The sequence below is a fragment of the Trachurus trachurus genome (assembly GCF_905171665.1).
Source record: "Trachurus trachurus genome assembly, chromosome: 15".
In the NCBI taxonomy this organism is placed as follows: domain Eukaryota; kingdom Metazoa; phylum Chordata; class Actinopteri; order Carangiformes; family Carangidae; genus Trachurus; species Trachurus trachurus.
This window is the reverse complement of record NC_139906.1, coordinates 7,034,876-7,047,448: the sequence shown is the minus strand read 5'-3', so window position 1 is coordinate 7,047,448 and position 12,573 is coordinate 7,034,876. Positions and strand designations below refer to the sequence as shown.

The following is a 12,573-nucleotide window of genomic DNA, read 5'->3' as shown; positions in this document are numbered from 1 at the left end:
AAGGGTGTAAAAAAAATGCGTATCCACAATGATGAATGAGGCCCCAGCTGTTTACTATTTCCACACTGTGACTAGCTACTAACTGTACAGGGTGACCAAACCTTTGCTGAGGGTCCTTTTCCTTTTCTGTAATTTTGAATAGTAAAAGATGAAAATAATTATAGCCAATGTATAACTTTATGTCTTTTGGAGATCATTTCATCTTCCATTTACTTAACTGTTCATATTAACAGAATTTTGACCAGAGGTGCCCAAACTTTTGCATGACACTGTAACTGTTATTGGTGATTGAACAGCAACAATAACAACCAAGCTGAAGAATCAACATGTTGACAAGTCGAATTAAGGCCTTATCCACATGAAAACATGGCTTCACCTAAAACAATTTTTTTTCTTGTTTGTTTAAAAAAAAATCTCCATAAACACGGCATATTTTCCAGAAATATCTGTGTTCATACGGATCCACTGAAAACAACTGAAAACGCTGTAGTACATCCACCAGGCCTGTGTGGAGCGTGTGGCGCTGTAACACTGCCACACATAAACACCAACGACAGAGACAGGATGGAAAGCTTCCCTGCTGTATTCAAACTCCAAACATTATAAGTGGATAAAATGTTGACAGGGAGTCGTGTCAGTGCAAATATGACTGGCAAGATTCAGTCAGCTGCTGTTGTTACATTACGTCTATTGGGTCTCACGAAACGTGAGCAGCACAGATTTGTCTGTAAACCATGTGCAGCGGAAATTTACGTGGATTTCCGCATTCATCAATCTTTTAGTAGCGCTGATCTTTTCGTAGCTATACCAAGGGGGCAGTTGTCGGTCTGAGAAGTGAAGCTCACTTCCGCATTCAAAAAGCTGCAATCCCCCCGGCTGTCGCTGGGGGCTGGCTCCAGAAGGGAGCAACTCCAATTGAGCCCCATGTTAAAATAGCCGATTTTACAGCTTAAAAAAACATATTTACAGCCTGGTACATTTTATTTTTTTGGTCTCAATCGATAGTTTCTACCCCCGCACACACTCTGAGGGGGGTGAATTTTTTTTAAAACTCTACCGTTTTACTATTATTATGTTTAAAGTTCTGGCCAATTAGGGAGCAGAACCGTTGAGTGACAGGTCTGGCGACCGCTGTTACGAGGCCAGTGGGCGGGCTCTCGGCCGGCCAACTGCCGCACCTCTCCAAATATGGCAAGTAGAATCCAACATGGCGCGGTTCAAACCCCCGTAGTAGCGGCACAAAACAGACTCCTCCAAACCAATGGGTGACGTCACGGACGCTACGTCCATTGTTTTTACAGTCTATGAGCTATACTCACAAAATCTACACCTGCTTCTGACTGTGTACTGCTTGTGTACATGTGTTGGATATTTCAATTTTAATTCCTATTACTCTCTGTTATGTTCTAAATACGCCGATGCCTTTGAAACACATAACGTGACAAAAACCCTAACCCACAAAAAGTGACAAACGCTTAGAAATATTTGGAGTGAGAAACGTTTTAGGGATCTGACACACACAAACACGTCAAGGCTCCATCTAATGATGATAATAATCTGATTGGACTGGAACAACTTTTATTCCATAAATGTGCAGCTGATATACGATGCAAAGTGTGTATATATTGGGTATTTGTAAATGTATGATTTTCCATTTGTAAAAACAAAAAAGCCATTTGTAAAACCGAAATTTCTGTTTGTGAAGTGTGACTCTGCATTTGTGGATCACCAATCACACACACGCATCTCTTTCCTCAATGACGTATTTCTGAGACCTTCCTGTCGAGATCCACACAGATCCATGAAACACACAGCCGGTGATTCACAAAGGGCTGCTCTCCTCACCAGTAGGGGCAGTGGTGGCGAGTAGCTGAATTAAAACAAACGAAGAAGACTGCTACTGGATTATCTCGAGAAATTATTTTAATTCCCAATGTTGGGTCACTTTATTAAGTTTTCTTTTTTTTTTCATGCGATAAAGTAACTGTTTAGATCCGCAATATGCGGTTAGTTTATCCGTTTATTGTGGGCGGCTGTGGCTCAGGAGGTAGAGCGGGTCGTCCACTAACCGGAAGGTCCGTGGTTCGATTCCAGGCTCCTCCAGTCAACATGTCGAAGTGTCCTTGGGCAAGACACTGAACCCACGATCAACCACCACAGCAGCCCGGCTGTTGCTTCTGTGATGATCCGCTCGTCCAGAGGCAGCAACCGGGTAGGTGCTCGTTTTCTCCCCCGAGAAGATGCCGTGGCTTAGCCGGCCGAACACCACAGCAGCCCGGCTGTAGCCTCTGTGATAGACCGCTCGCCTGGTGGTAGCCTAGCAGCTAACTAGGCTACCACCGCGAACGGCGGAGCAAACTTCCAAACAGGCGTCATTTGGATAAACTAACCGCATATTGGGGATCTAAACAGTTACTTTATCGCATGAAAAAAAAAGAAAACTTAAAGCAGAAGTAAGTGATATATTTGTGTTAATATAAGTCTTAAATAGTTATATCTTCCGACAGCAATCACTTATATAGAGTGTTTGGACCGAAACACGGGTCTGTCAGTCCCTCTGCTCTGCTCTGAGCCGAGGAGAAAACATTTATCGTATCCTACAGTTTTTATCCAATGAGGAGAGAGAACGGCATGCAGGGCTGTGTGTGCAGCCAAGGGACGCTGTGAATGTAGTGACGTAGGGACGAGGACTGTTATGGTGCGTTCAAGGAAACTCGTAACTCATGTTTTTCCGACCTGTGAAGTCGTACCAGTTTGATCTGGTACGAGTTCACGGGTCGGAAGTTACGAGTGGCAGTTATAGTGACTTTCACCGGTAAAACAGGTCGGAAAAACACGAGTGGGTTGCCTGGAACGCTACAAAATCGTAAGTTGTGACTTGAAGCTGTAATTTACGGTTTCAAAAGCCTGCCTGGAACGCAGCATTAGCCAAAACGACCGGATCGCTTACTTCTGCTTTAATAAAGTGACCCATTAACAGTGAGAATTAAAATAATTTCTCGAGATAATCAAGTAGCAGTCTTCTTCGTTTGTTTTAATTCAGCTACTCGCCACCACTGCCCCTACTGGTGAGGAGAGCAGCCCTTTGTGAATCAGCGACTGTGTTTGTGGATCTGTGTGGATCTCGACAGGAATGTCTCAGAAATACGTCATTGAGGAAAGAGATGCGTGTGTGTGATTGGTGATCCACAAATGCAGAGTCACACTTCACAAACAGAATTTTCGGTTTTACAAATGGCTTTTTTGTTTTTACAAATGGAAAATTATACATTTACAAATACCCAATATATTTACAAATACACATTTATTTGTAAAAAACTAAATACAAGTTACAAATTAGACATTTGTATTTGTGGATAGCAAAACACGTGTGCAAACCAAGGAACATTTGTAGATCACCCTCTGTGTGTTTACAGGTATTTATGAGTCAAAAATAACTCCATACTTTTAACCAAGGATACTTAAAGCAGAAGTAAGCAATCCGGTCGTTTTTCTGACTTCTTGTCAGCCGATGGAGTTAGCAGTCCCCGCCCTCGTCATGGATCTATTGGTCCTCGTCCCTACGTCACCACATTCACGCGCATCCCTTGGCTGCACACACAGCCCTTCATGCCATTCTCTCTCCTCATTGGATAAAGGTTGTAGGATACAAGGAAATAAAAAAAAAGTTTTCTCCTCGGCTTACAGCAGAGCAGAGTGACTGACAGACCCGTGTTTCGGACCAAACACTCTATGTAAGTGATTGCCATCAGAAGATATACTATTTAATTTACGATGGATGGGCATTCATAATCTTACACATGTGCTTACAATCAAATCTGAGATTCCCACACCGTTCATGAATCCAGAGTAGAGTTTTAGTAGCGTGTGCAAATCTACACACACATTTTGACATCACAAATTTCTGGCGACCCCGCGATGATCGTCAATCAAGATGCGCCAGCTCAGATATTTTTATATGCTGCATTTTATTTGAACTGGCTTTATATTTGAGAAAGTGAAAATATACAATACAGTTGTTTAAGATTTGTGTGGTGTTTTAAATCATAATTTTAAAAAGAATAATAATTCGTTAAGAGAATATTTTTATCAGTAATTTTTTTTTATCAATTACTAGACATTTAGGCGAACCCATTTGAATTCCATGCGACCCCACATGGGGTCCCGAACACAAGGTTGAAAAACACTGGACTAACGTTTCATGAATGAGATCCATTGAGTGTTTCCCATGGATGTATAATAGATCGATGGTGTTTATATGTAGAGGTGGTCTCAGGATGGATGGGTGGATGGATGGATGGATGGATGGATGGATGGATGGATGGATGGATGGATGGATGGATGGATGGATGGATGGATGGATGGATAGATAGATAGATAGATAGATAGATAGATAGATAGATAGATAGATAGATAGATAGATAGATAGATAGATAGATAGATAGATAGATAGATAGATAGATAGTGAAAATAAATGAAAACTATGTTTAACTGGACTTCACTATACTACTGATCAATAATTATATTGATCATGTCTGGACTCACTGAGCCTTTCTGCAGTTCCTCACAGCTGGCATCAGTCTCAGTCGTCCCTGATGTGATGTGTTGTACTTCTCCAGGTCCAACTTGTCCAGAACCTGCTCTGACATCTGCAGCATGTAGGCCAGAGCTGAGCACTGGATCTCAGAGAGTTTCTCTGATCTGTTCTCTGACTTCATTAACTGTTGGATCTCCTCATGAACAGACTGGTCCTTCATCTCTGTCAGACAGTGGAAGATGTTGATGCTTCTGTCAGGTGAGATTCCATAACTGTTCATCTTCTTCAGGTTGTTGTTGATTCTCTGGATGGTTTGTGGACTGTTGTCTGTCTGACCCAGCAGACCTCCTAACAGCTTCTGGTTGGACTCCAGAGAGAGGCCATGAAGGAAGCGAACAAACAGGTCCAGGTGACCATTTCTACTGCTGAGGGATTTCTCCATGGCTCTCTTCAGAAAGGCATCCAGGGTTGAAATATCATGCTGTTTTCCCAAGAAGTTCTCCAGGACTTCTGTGTTCCTGTTGGTGAAACAGTGGAACATGTAGACTGCAGCCAGAAACTCCTGAACACTCAGATGAACAAAGCAGTAGACTGTTTTCTGGAAGATCACACTCTCTCTTTTGAAGATCTCAGTGCAGAGTCCTGAGTTCACCAAGGCCTCTGTGACATCCAGACCACACTGCTCCAGGTCTTCTTGGTAGAACATGATGTTTCCTTTCTCCAGCTGTTCAAACGCCAGCCTCCCCAGCTTCAGAAGAACTTCCCTGTCGGCCTCCGTCAGCTCCTGTGGACTCGTCTCATGTCCTTCACCGTACTTGTTCTTCTTCCTCTTTGTCTGGACCAGCAGGAAGTGTGAGAACAGGTCAGTCGTGGTCTTGGGCAGCTCTCCCCTCTGGTCTGTGGTCAACATGAACTCCAGAACTGTAGCACTGATCCAGCAGAAGACCGGGACTTGACACATGATGTGGAGGGTCCTGGACATCTTGATGTGTGAGATGATTCTTCTGGACAGATCTTCATCACTGGACCTCCTCCTGAAGTACTCCTCTATCTGGGTGTCAGTGAAGCCTCGGACCTCTGTTACTCTGTCAACACATGTAGGAGGGATCTGATTGGCTGCTGCAGGTCTGGAGGTGATCCAGACCAGAGCCGAGGGAAGCAGATTCCCCTGGATGAGGTTTGTCAGCAGCACGTTGACTGATGACGTCTGTGTGACATCAGACACAACCTCCCTTTTGTTGAAGTCCAGTGACAGTCGGCTTTCATCCAGGCCGTCAAAGATGAAGAGAAGTTTACAGACAGCCAGCTGCTTTGCTGTGACCTTCTGTAATGTTGGATGGAAAACATGGAGCAGCCTGAGAAGACTCAACCGCTGATCTCTGATCAGGTTCAGCTCCCTGAATGAAAGCAGAACCAGCAGACTGACATCTTGGTTCTCCAAGCCCTCGGCCCAGTCCAGAGTGAACTTCTGCACCAAGAAGGTTTTTCCAACACCAGCGACGCCGTTGGTCAGAACCACTCTGATGGGTTTCTGTTGGACAGAGATGTTGTGTCTGTGTTGCAGATGCAAATATTTAGAGAAATTGTGTCTCATTTTGACAAAAAAGTTTTTAAAGACACTATCCCTCTGTTGGACAGGTGAGACTGTAGAGTCATTTTCTGTCTCTTGGTTAGTTAAGTCTTTAAAGATGTTGTTGCACTTGATTGGAGTGTCATGGAGGGTCTTCTTCTTCTCGGACGTTGTCTCCAGCTGTCTCACCTCATGTTGGGTATTAACCTCTTCACTCTGTCCCTCTGTGATGTAGAGCTCAGTGTAGATGCTGTTGAGGAGGGTTTCACTTCCTGTTCCCTCAGTTCCTTCAGTCACTCGTTCACATCTGCTCCTCAGACTGATCTTATGTTGATCTAAAACCTTCTGCAGACCACGATCTGCTGAGAGAGAAGAGACAGAGTCAGACTGAAGAAAGATAGTCCGACAATCTGATCAGATTATTTTCATCAGCTACAGAAAAACTACAGACGACAAAGAAAAGGTCTGATTGTTGTGGTGTTGATCATCATCTTAAATGTCAGCGCTGACATTGTGTGATGTAACAATGATTCTGTAGAAAACAACAGGTCCTGGTTTTAGAAATGACCACATCAGCCGACAGATGCTGCAGGTCTGGAGGTGATCCAGACCAGAGCCGTGGGAAGCAGATTCCCCTGGATGAGGTTTGTCAGCAGCCTGTTGACTGATGACGTCTCACTTTGTACACAGCTGCTCTGATTGGCTGTCCGCAGCTCACCTTTACTTCTGGGTCTTTGTCCACACTGGGGACAGGAGGGGGATCCCGAAGAACCAGACTGGTCCCGGTATGAGGTGAAGCACTGTCTGCAGAACCAGTGTCCACAGCTGGTGGAGACTGGATCCTTCAGGACGTCCTGACAGAGACCACAGCAGGACAGCTGCTCGTCCACAGAGACACCACTCCTCTTCCTCCTGTGAAGACATTTCTGTGTAACTAACATGTCGCAGTCACAGCTCCATATCTGTGCTCTGATTGGTTAACCACCTTAAGGGGGCGGGGCTTCAGTAAGAAGAGGAGCAAAGAGAGGGAAAGTAGAAGAAGAAGAGTGGAGAGAGATGAGTTGAATGAAAACCTGGTCTTGAAGTGGTCTGGGTGGTCTCTGTTCATCTGTTGACCTAAAATCTTGACTCTAAAACAAAACTCCTGTTAGTTTGAGTCTCTTTAGATCTGTGTTGTTTTATCCTTTTTATTTTTTTACTCCAAATGTCTGAAATTATTCAGAAGCTGTTGTTTTCCTGTAAATGTTTCTGTGACTCTTTCAGACACTGATAATGTGTTTGATATTGAGTCCTATCTGCCTTTTGTTGTGTTGCTGCTTTAACTAATGAACTCATCATCCAGATGCTGCTGTGTCACTCTAATGAACCTGTGTTGGATTTATAATCCAGTGTGAGGAGACTGAAGCTGACAACAGAAGCTTCAGCATCTCCACCTGAGCTCCCACTACTGTAAATGTTGTGTTCACTGTTGTGAACAAAGCTCCACATGAACCTTGTGTAGAAGCTCAGGCAGTCAGAGATGGCAGGAAACCTTGATCATGTGTGGCAAGGTGAAGAGGGCCCGGGCGGGGATTGAACCCACACCTCCCGGGTAAGAGTCATGCGCGCTTGCCAGTCACCCAAAGGGACATCCCTTTGGCCAAGTAGCCAGGGCACATGATCAATTGGAGGCATAGTGACAGGACCACTGTCACACATGTATCTGCTGCTTTAATCTCTACTATAGCTTCAGTTTAAAGGCTCTGATGTATGGCTCATTAAAGTGTCTCCTCCAGCATGGAGACACTGTATTTCTTCTCTGTCCTTCTGTCCACTGACAGCTCTACAGACAGGTGGAGCTCACACAGGTGTTGACATGAGATCAGCTGATTGTGGTCGTGTCTGAATCCATCTGTGGAAACTGTGGAGGTTTGATTGGGCTCTTGTTGATGCACCAATGTTCACACTGAGGCTGATGACACAGTAACATGAGGACACTTAGTCAATCTGATGAAGTGTTTGTGTGTGCATGTTTCTGTTTCCTTAAAGTCCCTGAAAAGTGACACTGGATTCGTTTTCTGAGTTAATCACATCCCAGATATATGTCCTATTAACCATCCTGCCAATTTTGGATGCTAGAAAAATTCGTTTAGTAGGTGAAATTAGGTTTTAAAATCATGACTAAATGAGGCAGTTCTCGCAGCTCTGGATGTCTGCTGCAGGCACAGAAGCCCCGCCCACTTGCTGAGCTTCGTCAAGTTTCAACTGTCAATCAAATGGCCTACCGCTAACTGTCACATCGTACCCGAGCAGCTACGGGCTTGAGCCTGAGTCTGAGTCCAGTTATCTGAATGTCTCGGATACACACTGAGCAGTGAGGAAAATATGCTGGGGGCACACGAATCTCCGCTACCCTGATAGCGTTAGCTCGGCGGCTAATAGCTCGGCGCTAACGCGTTAGCTCGACTAGCCCGGCGCTAACCGTTAGCTCGGCGGCTAGCCCCGTTTGTCCCGTTCACCCCGAGCCTCTATGGTCCCGAGCCACTGCAGCATCGGACCCACGGCTCACCGCCACAGCACCGGGAGCCTTGAAGGCTACACCACAACAACAATGAGGGCCGCCACCGTCAGCACAGGACGAACGGGCCTAGCGCTAGCCGCCGAGCTAATGCTATCAGGGCAAGCAGAGATTCGTCTGCTGACGGCGGCGGCCCTCAGTTTTGTTGCCGGTGTAGCCGTTGCTGTGTCGGTGAGCTGTGGGACGGACGCTGCAGAGGTTCACCTGGACTGTGGCTGTTTTGGCTTTTAGAGTTTGGCCACCGGGCGCCGGCTGGTCCCACTGTGGCAGTCTCATTAGCTTGTTTGAATTAAAAGTGGAGCTTCATGTTTCACATGAGAGCAGCGCTGCCTCTGGGATCTGTATAGACTATGTTCAAATGACACCACATTTACAACAATAAATAAATGTTTTACAATGACCTGATAAGTCTGCATTACATTTTATTAAGACAGAGACCAAGCTAGTGGACTGGTAGCTCCGGCGGCGCTGGTAGCTCCAGAGGTAGTGGCACAGACGCTCATTGGCATTCTTGAAGTATTTATAATATTACTGTGCACATGGGAGGAGTTATGAAAGTAGGGACGCCAGTGCGTCACGGCGCCCCCTCTGTAAGCCTGCCCTTAAAAACAAAGACCACTGAAGCAGAGTGAAACTGTGAAACCCTAACCTCTAAAATTAAGCACTGCACAGAAATGAGTCTTTTTGCATGTTTTTATCAATAAATTTCGAACACTTTTAATATATTTTGAAACAAAACTCCAATTTCACTTTCCAGGGACTTTAACGTGAGTCTAATGACTGGTTACAGTAGAAACAATCTCTTACTGTGACTCTGAGGGTCCAGGTTCACGACTGAAGTTTGGTGGTTGATTATTGGACCAGTTACTCTTCACAGACAGACAGATGGATCCTGGAGACTCTGCTCTCAGTCTGTGCTTCTGACCTCTGCAAACAAACATGTTCAAAAACAAAATTGAGGAATGCATCTACTGTTCAATCTGTGAATGTTAATGCATCTGTAAGTCGTCACTGTTTTGACAAACTATTACATTGTTGTTGTTGTTGTTAAGTTTAGTTCTCAGATCGGTTGCAGTAAACATTATCATGCTTGCTGACTTGAACATAGCATGTTCAATGCAGTGTAAACAGCACTTTACTCAAACATGGGATAATATTTTCCATAATAACTATAGTATGTCATTATTTCAACATCTGTATTTATGTTAAGCCGGTGCATATTCTCATTTGCCCAGGTCTTAGTATTTCAAAGGAGGTTAAATCGAAAGCAACTGGACAGGGCCGGCCCCTGGCATAAACACTCTATGCGGTTGTTTAGGGCCTCAGCCGTCAGGTGGGGCCACATGATCAGAAGGTACTGGGGTTCAATTCAAGTCATTTTAACACTGCGGTCGGCGCGCGCGTTTACGCGATGGTCTTGATATGTTTTTGTTTATATTTCGGTCATTTTACGCCGTAGAAACGCGGTTTAACTGCTCCCGTGACCGAGGGACGGCTCTCCTCTTTCAAATACACCCGCCCTCGATGACCTACGTTATTCACAGCCAGGGTTTGAGAGCCAATAACAGAGCATAGTGCACGCATCGTCCCCTCTCACTGTGCGTAATTGGTTGAATCCGTTGTTCGTCAACTTGAGCATACGTGATTGGCTGAATCGCCTGTCAGTCAACTTCGGCCAACCAATTGGCACTCTGGGATCACCAAGGTCCTTATCCTATCACAGTTTTAGCTCCATGGTTTACCTACAGCGGCTGGCATGGAGAGAGACGGCAGAGGAGACCGAACCTGTCAATTAAAACAACGGTGAAGCTTCAAACCCGCAGAATCGTTAGGAGAGAGAGAGAAGCGGTGATGACGGTGCTTCAGACGCTGAAGGTTTTGACTCATCTGATGAGCATGATTATTAAAAAATATATATATATATATATATGAGAAAGTTCAGACTTAAGCTCCAGCTCTGTATACAGACCTGTTGAGCTCTACACTTTTTTTTTTTTTTTTTACCTTTCACACAGCACAGACACAGTGACAACACACATTATATGAACAATGTAAATTGTGTGTTTTCCATTTATTTATTTCATTGCACAACAATTCCATTTATTTAGTAAATATTTTTGTTTTAATTTCTTATTTTAAAAAATCTGATGAAGCTTTGAAGTCAATATTCAGCTTCTTTTATCTCACATTTAAGACATTTGGTGAAAATAGAATGCCAGAATGACAACATTTATGCTCAAAAGGCGATTTTACAAAATTTCATTTTAGACTTGTTTTCTACACTTATCTATTACTGTATTCATATCCTATTTCAAGCACCAAAAGAGTTTGTTCTCATGACTGAAGGAGTGTTTTCACAAGGGATTTCAGAAAATTTGGCCTAAATTATTTCTTTATACAGTGTTCTAGGACAAATTTGCCTCAGTGTACTTAGAGCAGAAGATTAGACATAAAACACTTGAGTATTGTTACATCTGTCTATCAAACATGTCTGTATTCAGTTTTAAGCAGTCTATGTGATTTGGTGTTTGCGCTTAAAGTGGGCCACAAACAAAAATCTTGTTTAGGGCCACCAAAATGCTAGGGCCGGCCCTGCAACTGGACTTAGTAAGTCCAGTTGCTTTCGATTTAACCTCCTTTGAAAAACTGTATTTATGTTCTAAACATGTAAAAAATAAACTCACTGGCTCCTATTGAAGATGTGAAACTGTGAAAACTGTTATTTCCTCTTTCTAGTCACGTTACTGGACTCTGACCCAGAGACAGTTTAGACATTCACAGGTTTGTAGCAGCTCTCTTACTGTGACTCTGAGGGTCCAGGTTCACGACTGAAGTTTGGTGGTAGATCATTGGACCGGTCACTCTTCAAAGACAGACAGATGGATCCTGGAGACTCTGCTCTCAGTCTGGGGTTCTGACTTCTGCAAACATGTTCAAAAACTAAATTGAGGAATGCACATATTCTGTTCATTTTGTGGATGTTAATTGCATCTGTAAGTCGTCACTGTTTTGACAAACTATTACATTGTTGTTGTTACGTTTATCTTTAGTTCTCAGATCTGTTGCAGTAAACGTTATCATGCTTGCTGACTTGAACATAGCCTGTTCAATTCATTGTAAACAGCACTTTACTCAAACATGGGATAATATATTCATATTTTCCATATAGTATGTAATTATTTCAATATATGTATTTATGTTCTACCATGTAAAAATAAACTCACTGGCTCCTATTGAAGACGTGAAACTGTTAAAACTCATGTTATTTCCTCTTTCCAGTGATGTTGACTGCAGCAGCTCAACACACTGGACTCACAGTTTGGACGTTCACAGGTTTGTTTCAGCTCTCTTACTTTGACTCTGAGGCTCCAGGTTCATGACTGAGGTCTGGTGGATGATCTTTGGTCCAGTTACTCTTCAAAGACACAGACAAGGACTCTGCTCCATCTCCCTCCATGTTACCCTGTTAAAATAACAATTCTGCTCTTCACTTCCTGATTTTTCCTCTTTTTCTGTGTGTCTGTGTGGACTGAAGTTCACTCTGACTCTTCTTCCCGCCAAAGTGCACAGGGACAAACTGACTCACACACTCTCACACTTGTACAATGACCATAATATTAATGATAAAGTCATGTTAACACTCACCTGCCTCTGACTTCAGTTTCCCTCCGTCTGCTCCGAGTCTGACTGCCAAGTCACTGAAACACTTTCACATCCATCTGGCTCTTCCTGCTCCAAAGTTTTAATAAACTGCAACTGTCTTCCTGTAGTATTACCCAATACCACACAGCCACAGAGGAAGAACTGAAACTGAGAGAACTCAAATGGCAAAATGCATTGCCATTTGAGTAAGGGTTCAGCAACACAATGGCAATATGACATCTGATTAAAGCAGAAGTGAGTGATATA

The 12,573-nt window shown here is 43.7% G+C and overlaps 2 protein-coding genes across 2 annotated transcripts in view; both read right to left on the bottom strand.

The window, feature by feature from the left end:
• The window catches only part of LOC310998559 (protein NLRC3-like), a gene marked incomplete at both ends in the record, with an annotated part of 29,713 nt that extends 23,582 nt beyond the window's left edge, over positions 1-6,131 (bottom strand). The window contains one exon of the mRNA XM_083988672.1: positions 4,546-6,131. Within this exon, the coding sequence (XP_083844798.1) occupies positions 4,546-6,131 (1,586 nt within the window). The remainder of the gene's footprint in view (positions 1-4,545) is intronic.
• The window catches only part of LOC310998557 (NACHT, LRR and PYD domains-containing protein 12-like), a gene marked incomplete at its 5' end in the record, with an annotated part of 81,414 nt that extends 69,293 nt beyond the window's left edge, over positions 1-12,121 (bottom strand). The window contains 2 exons of the mRNA XM_083988669.1: positions 6,787-7,019; positions 12,024-12,121. Coding sequence (XP_083844795.1) covers positions 6,787-7,019; positions 12,024-12,121 — 331 coding nt within the window. The remainder of the gene's footprint in view (positions 1-6,786; positions 7,020-12,023) is intronic.
• Positions 12,122-12,573: the final 452 nt, after the last annotated feature.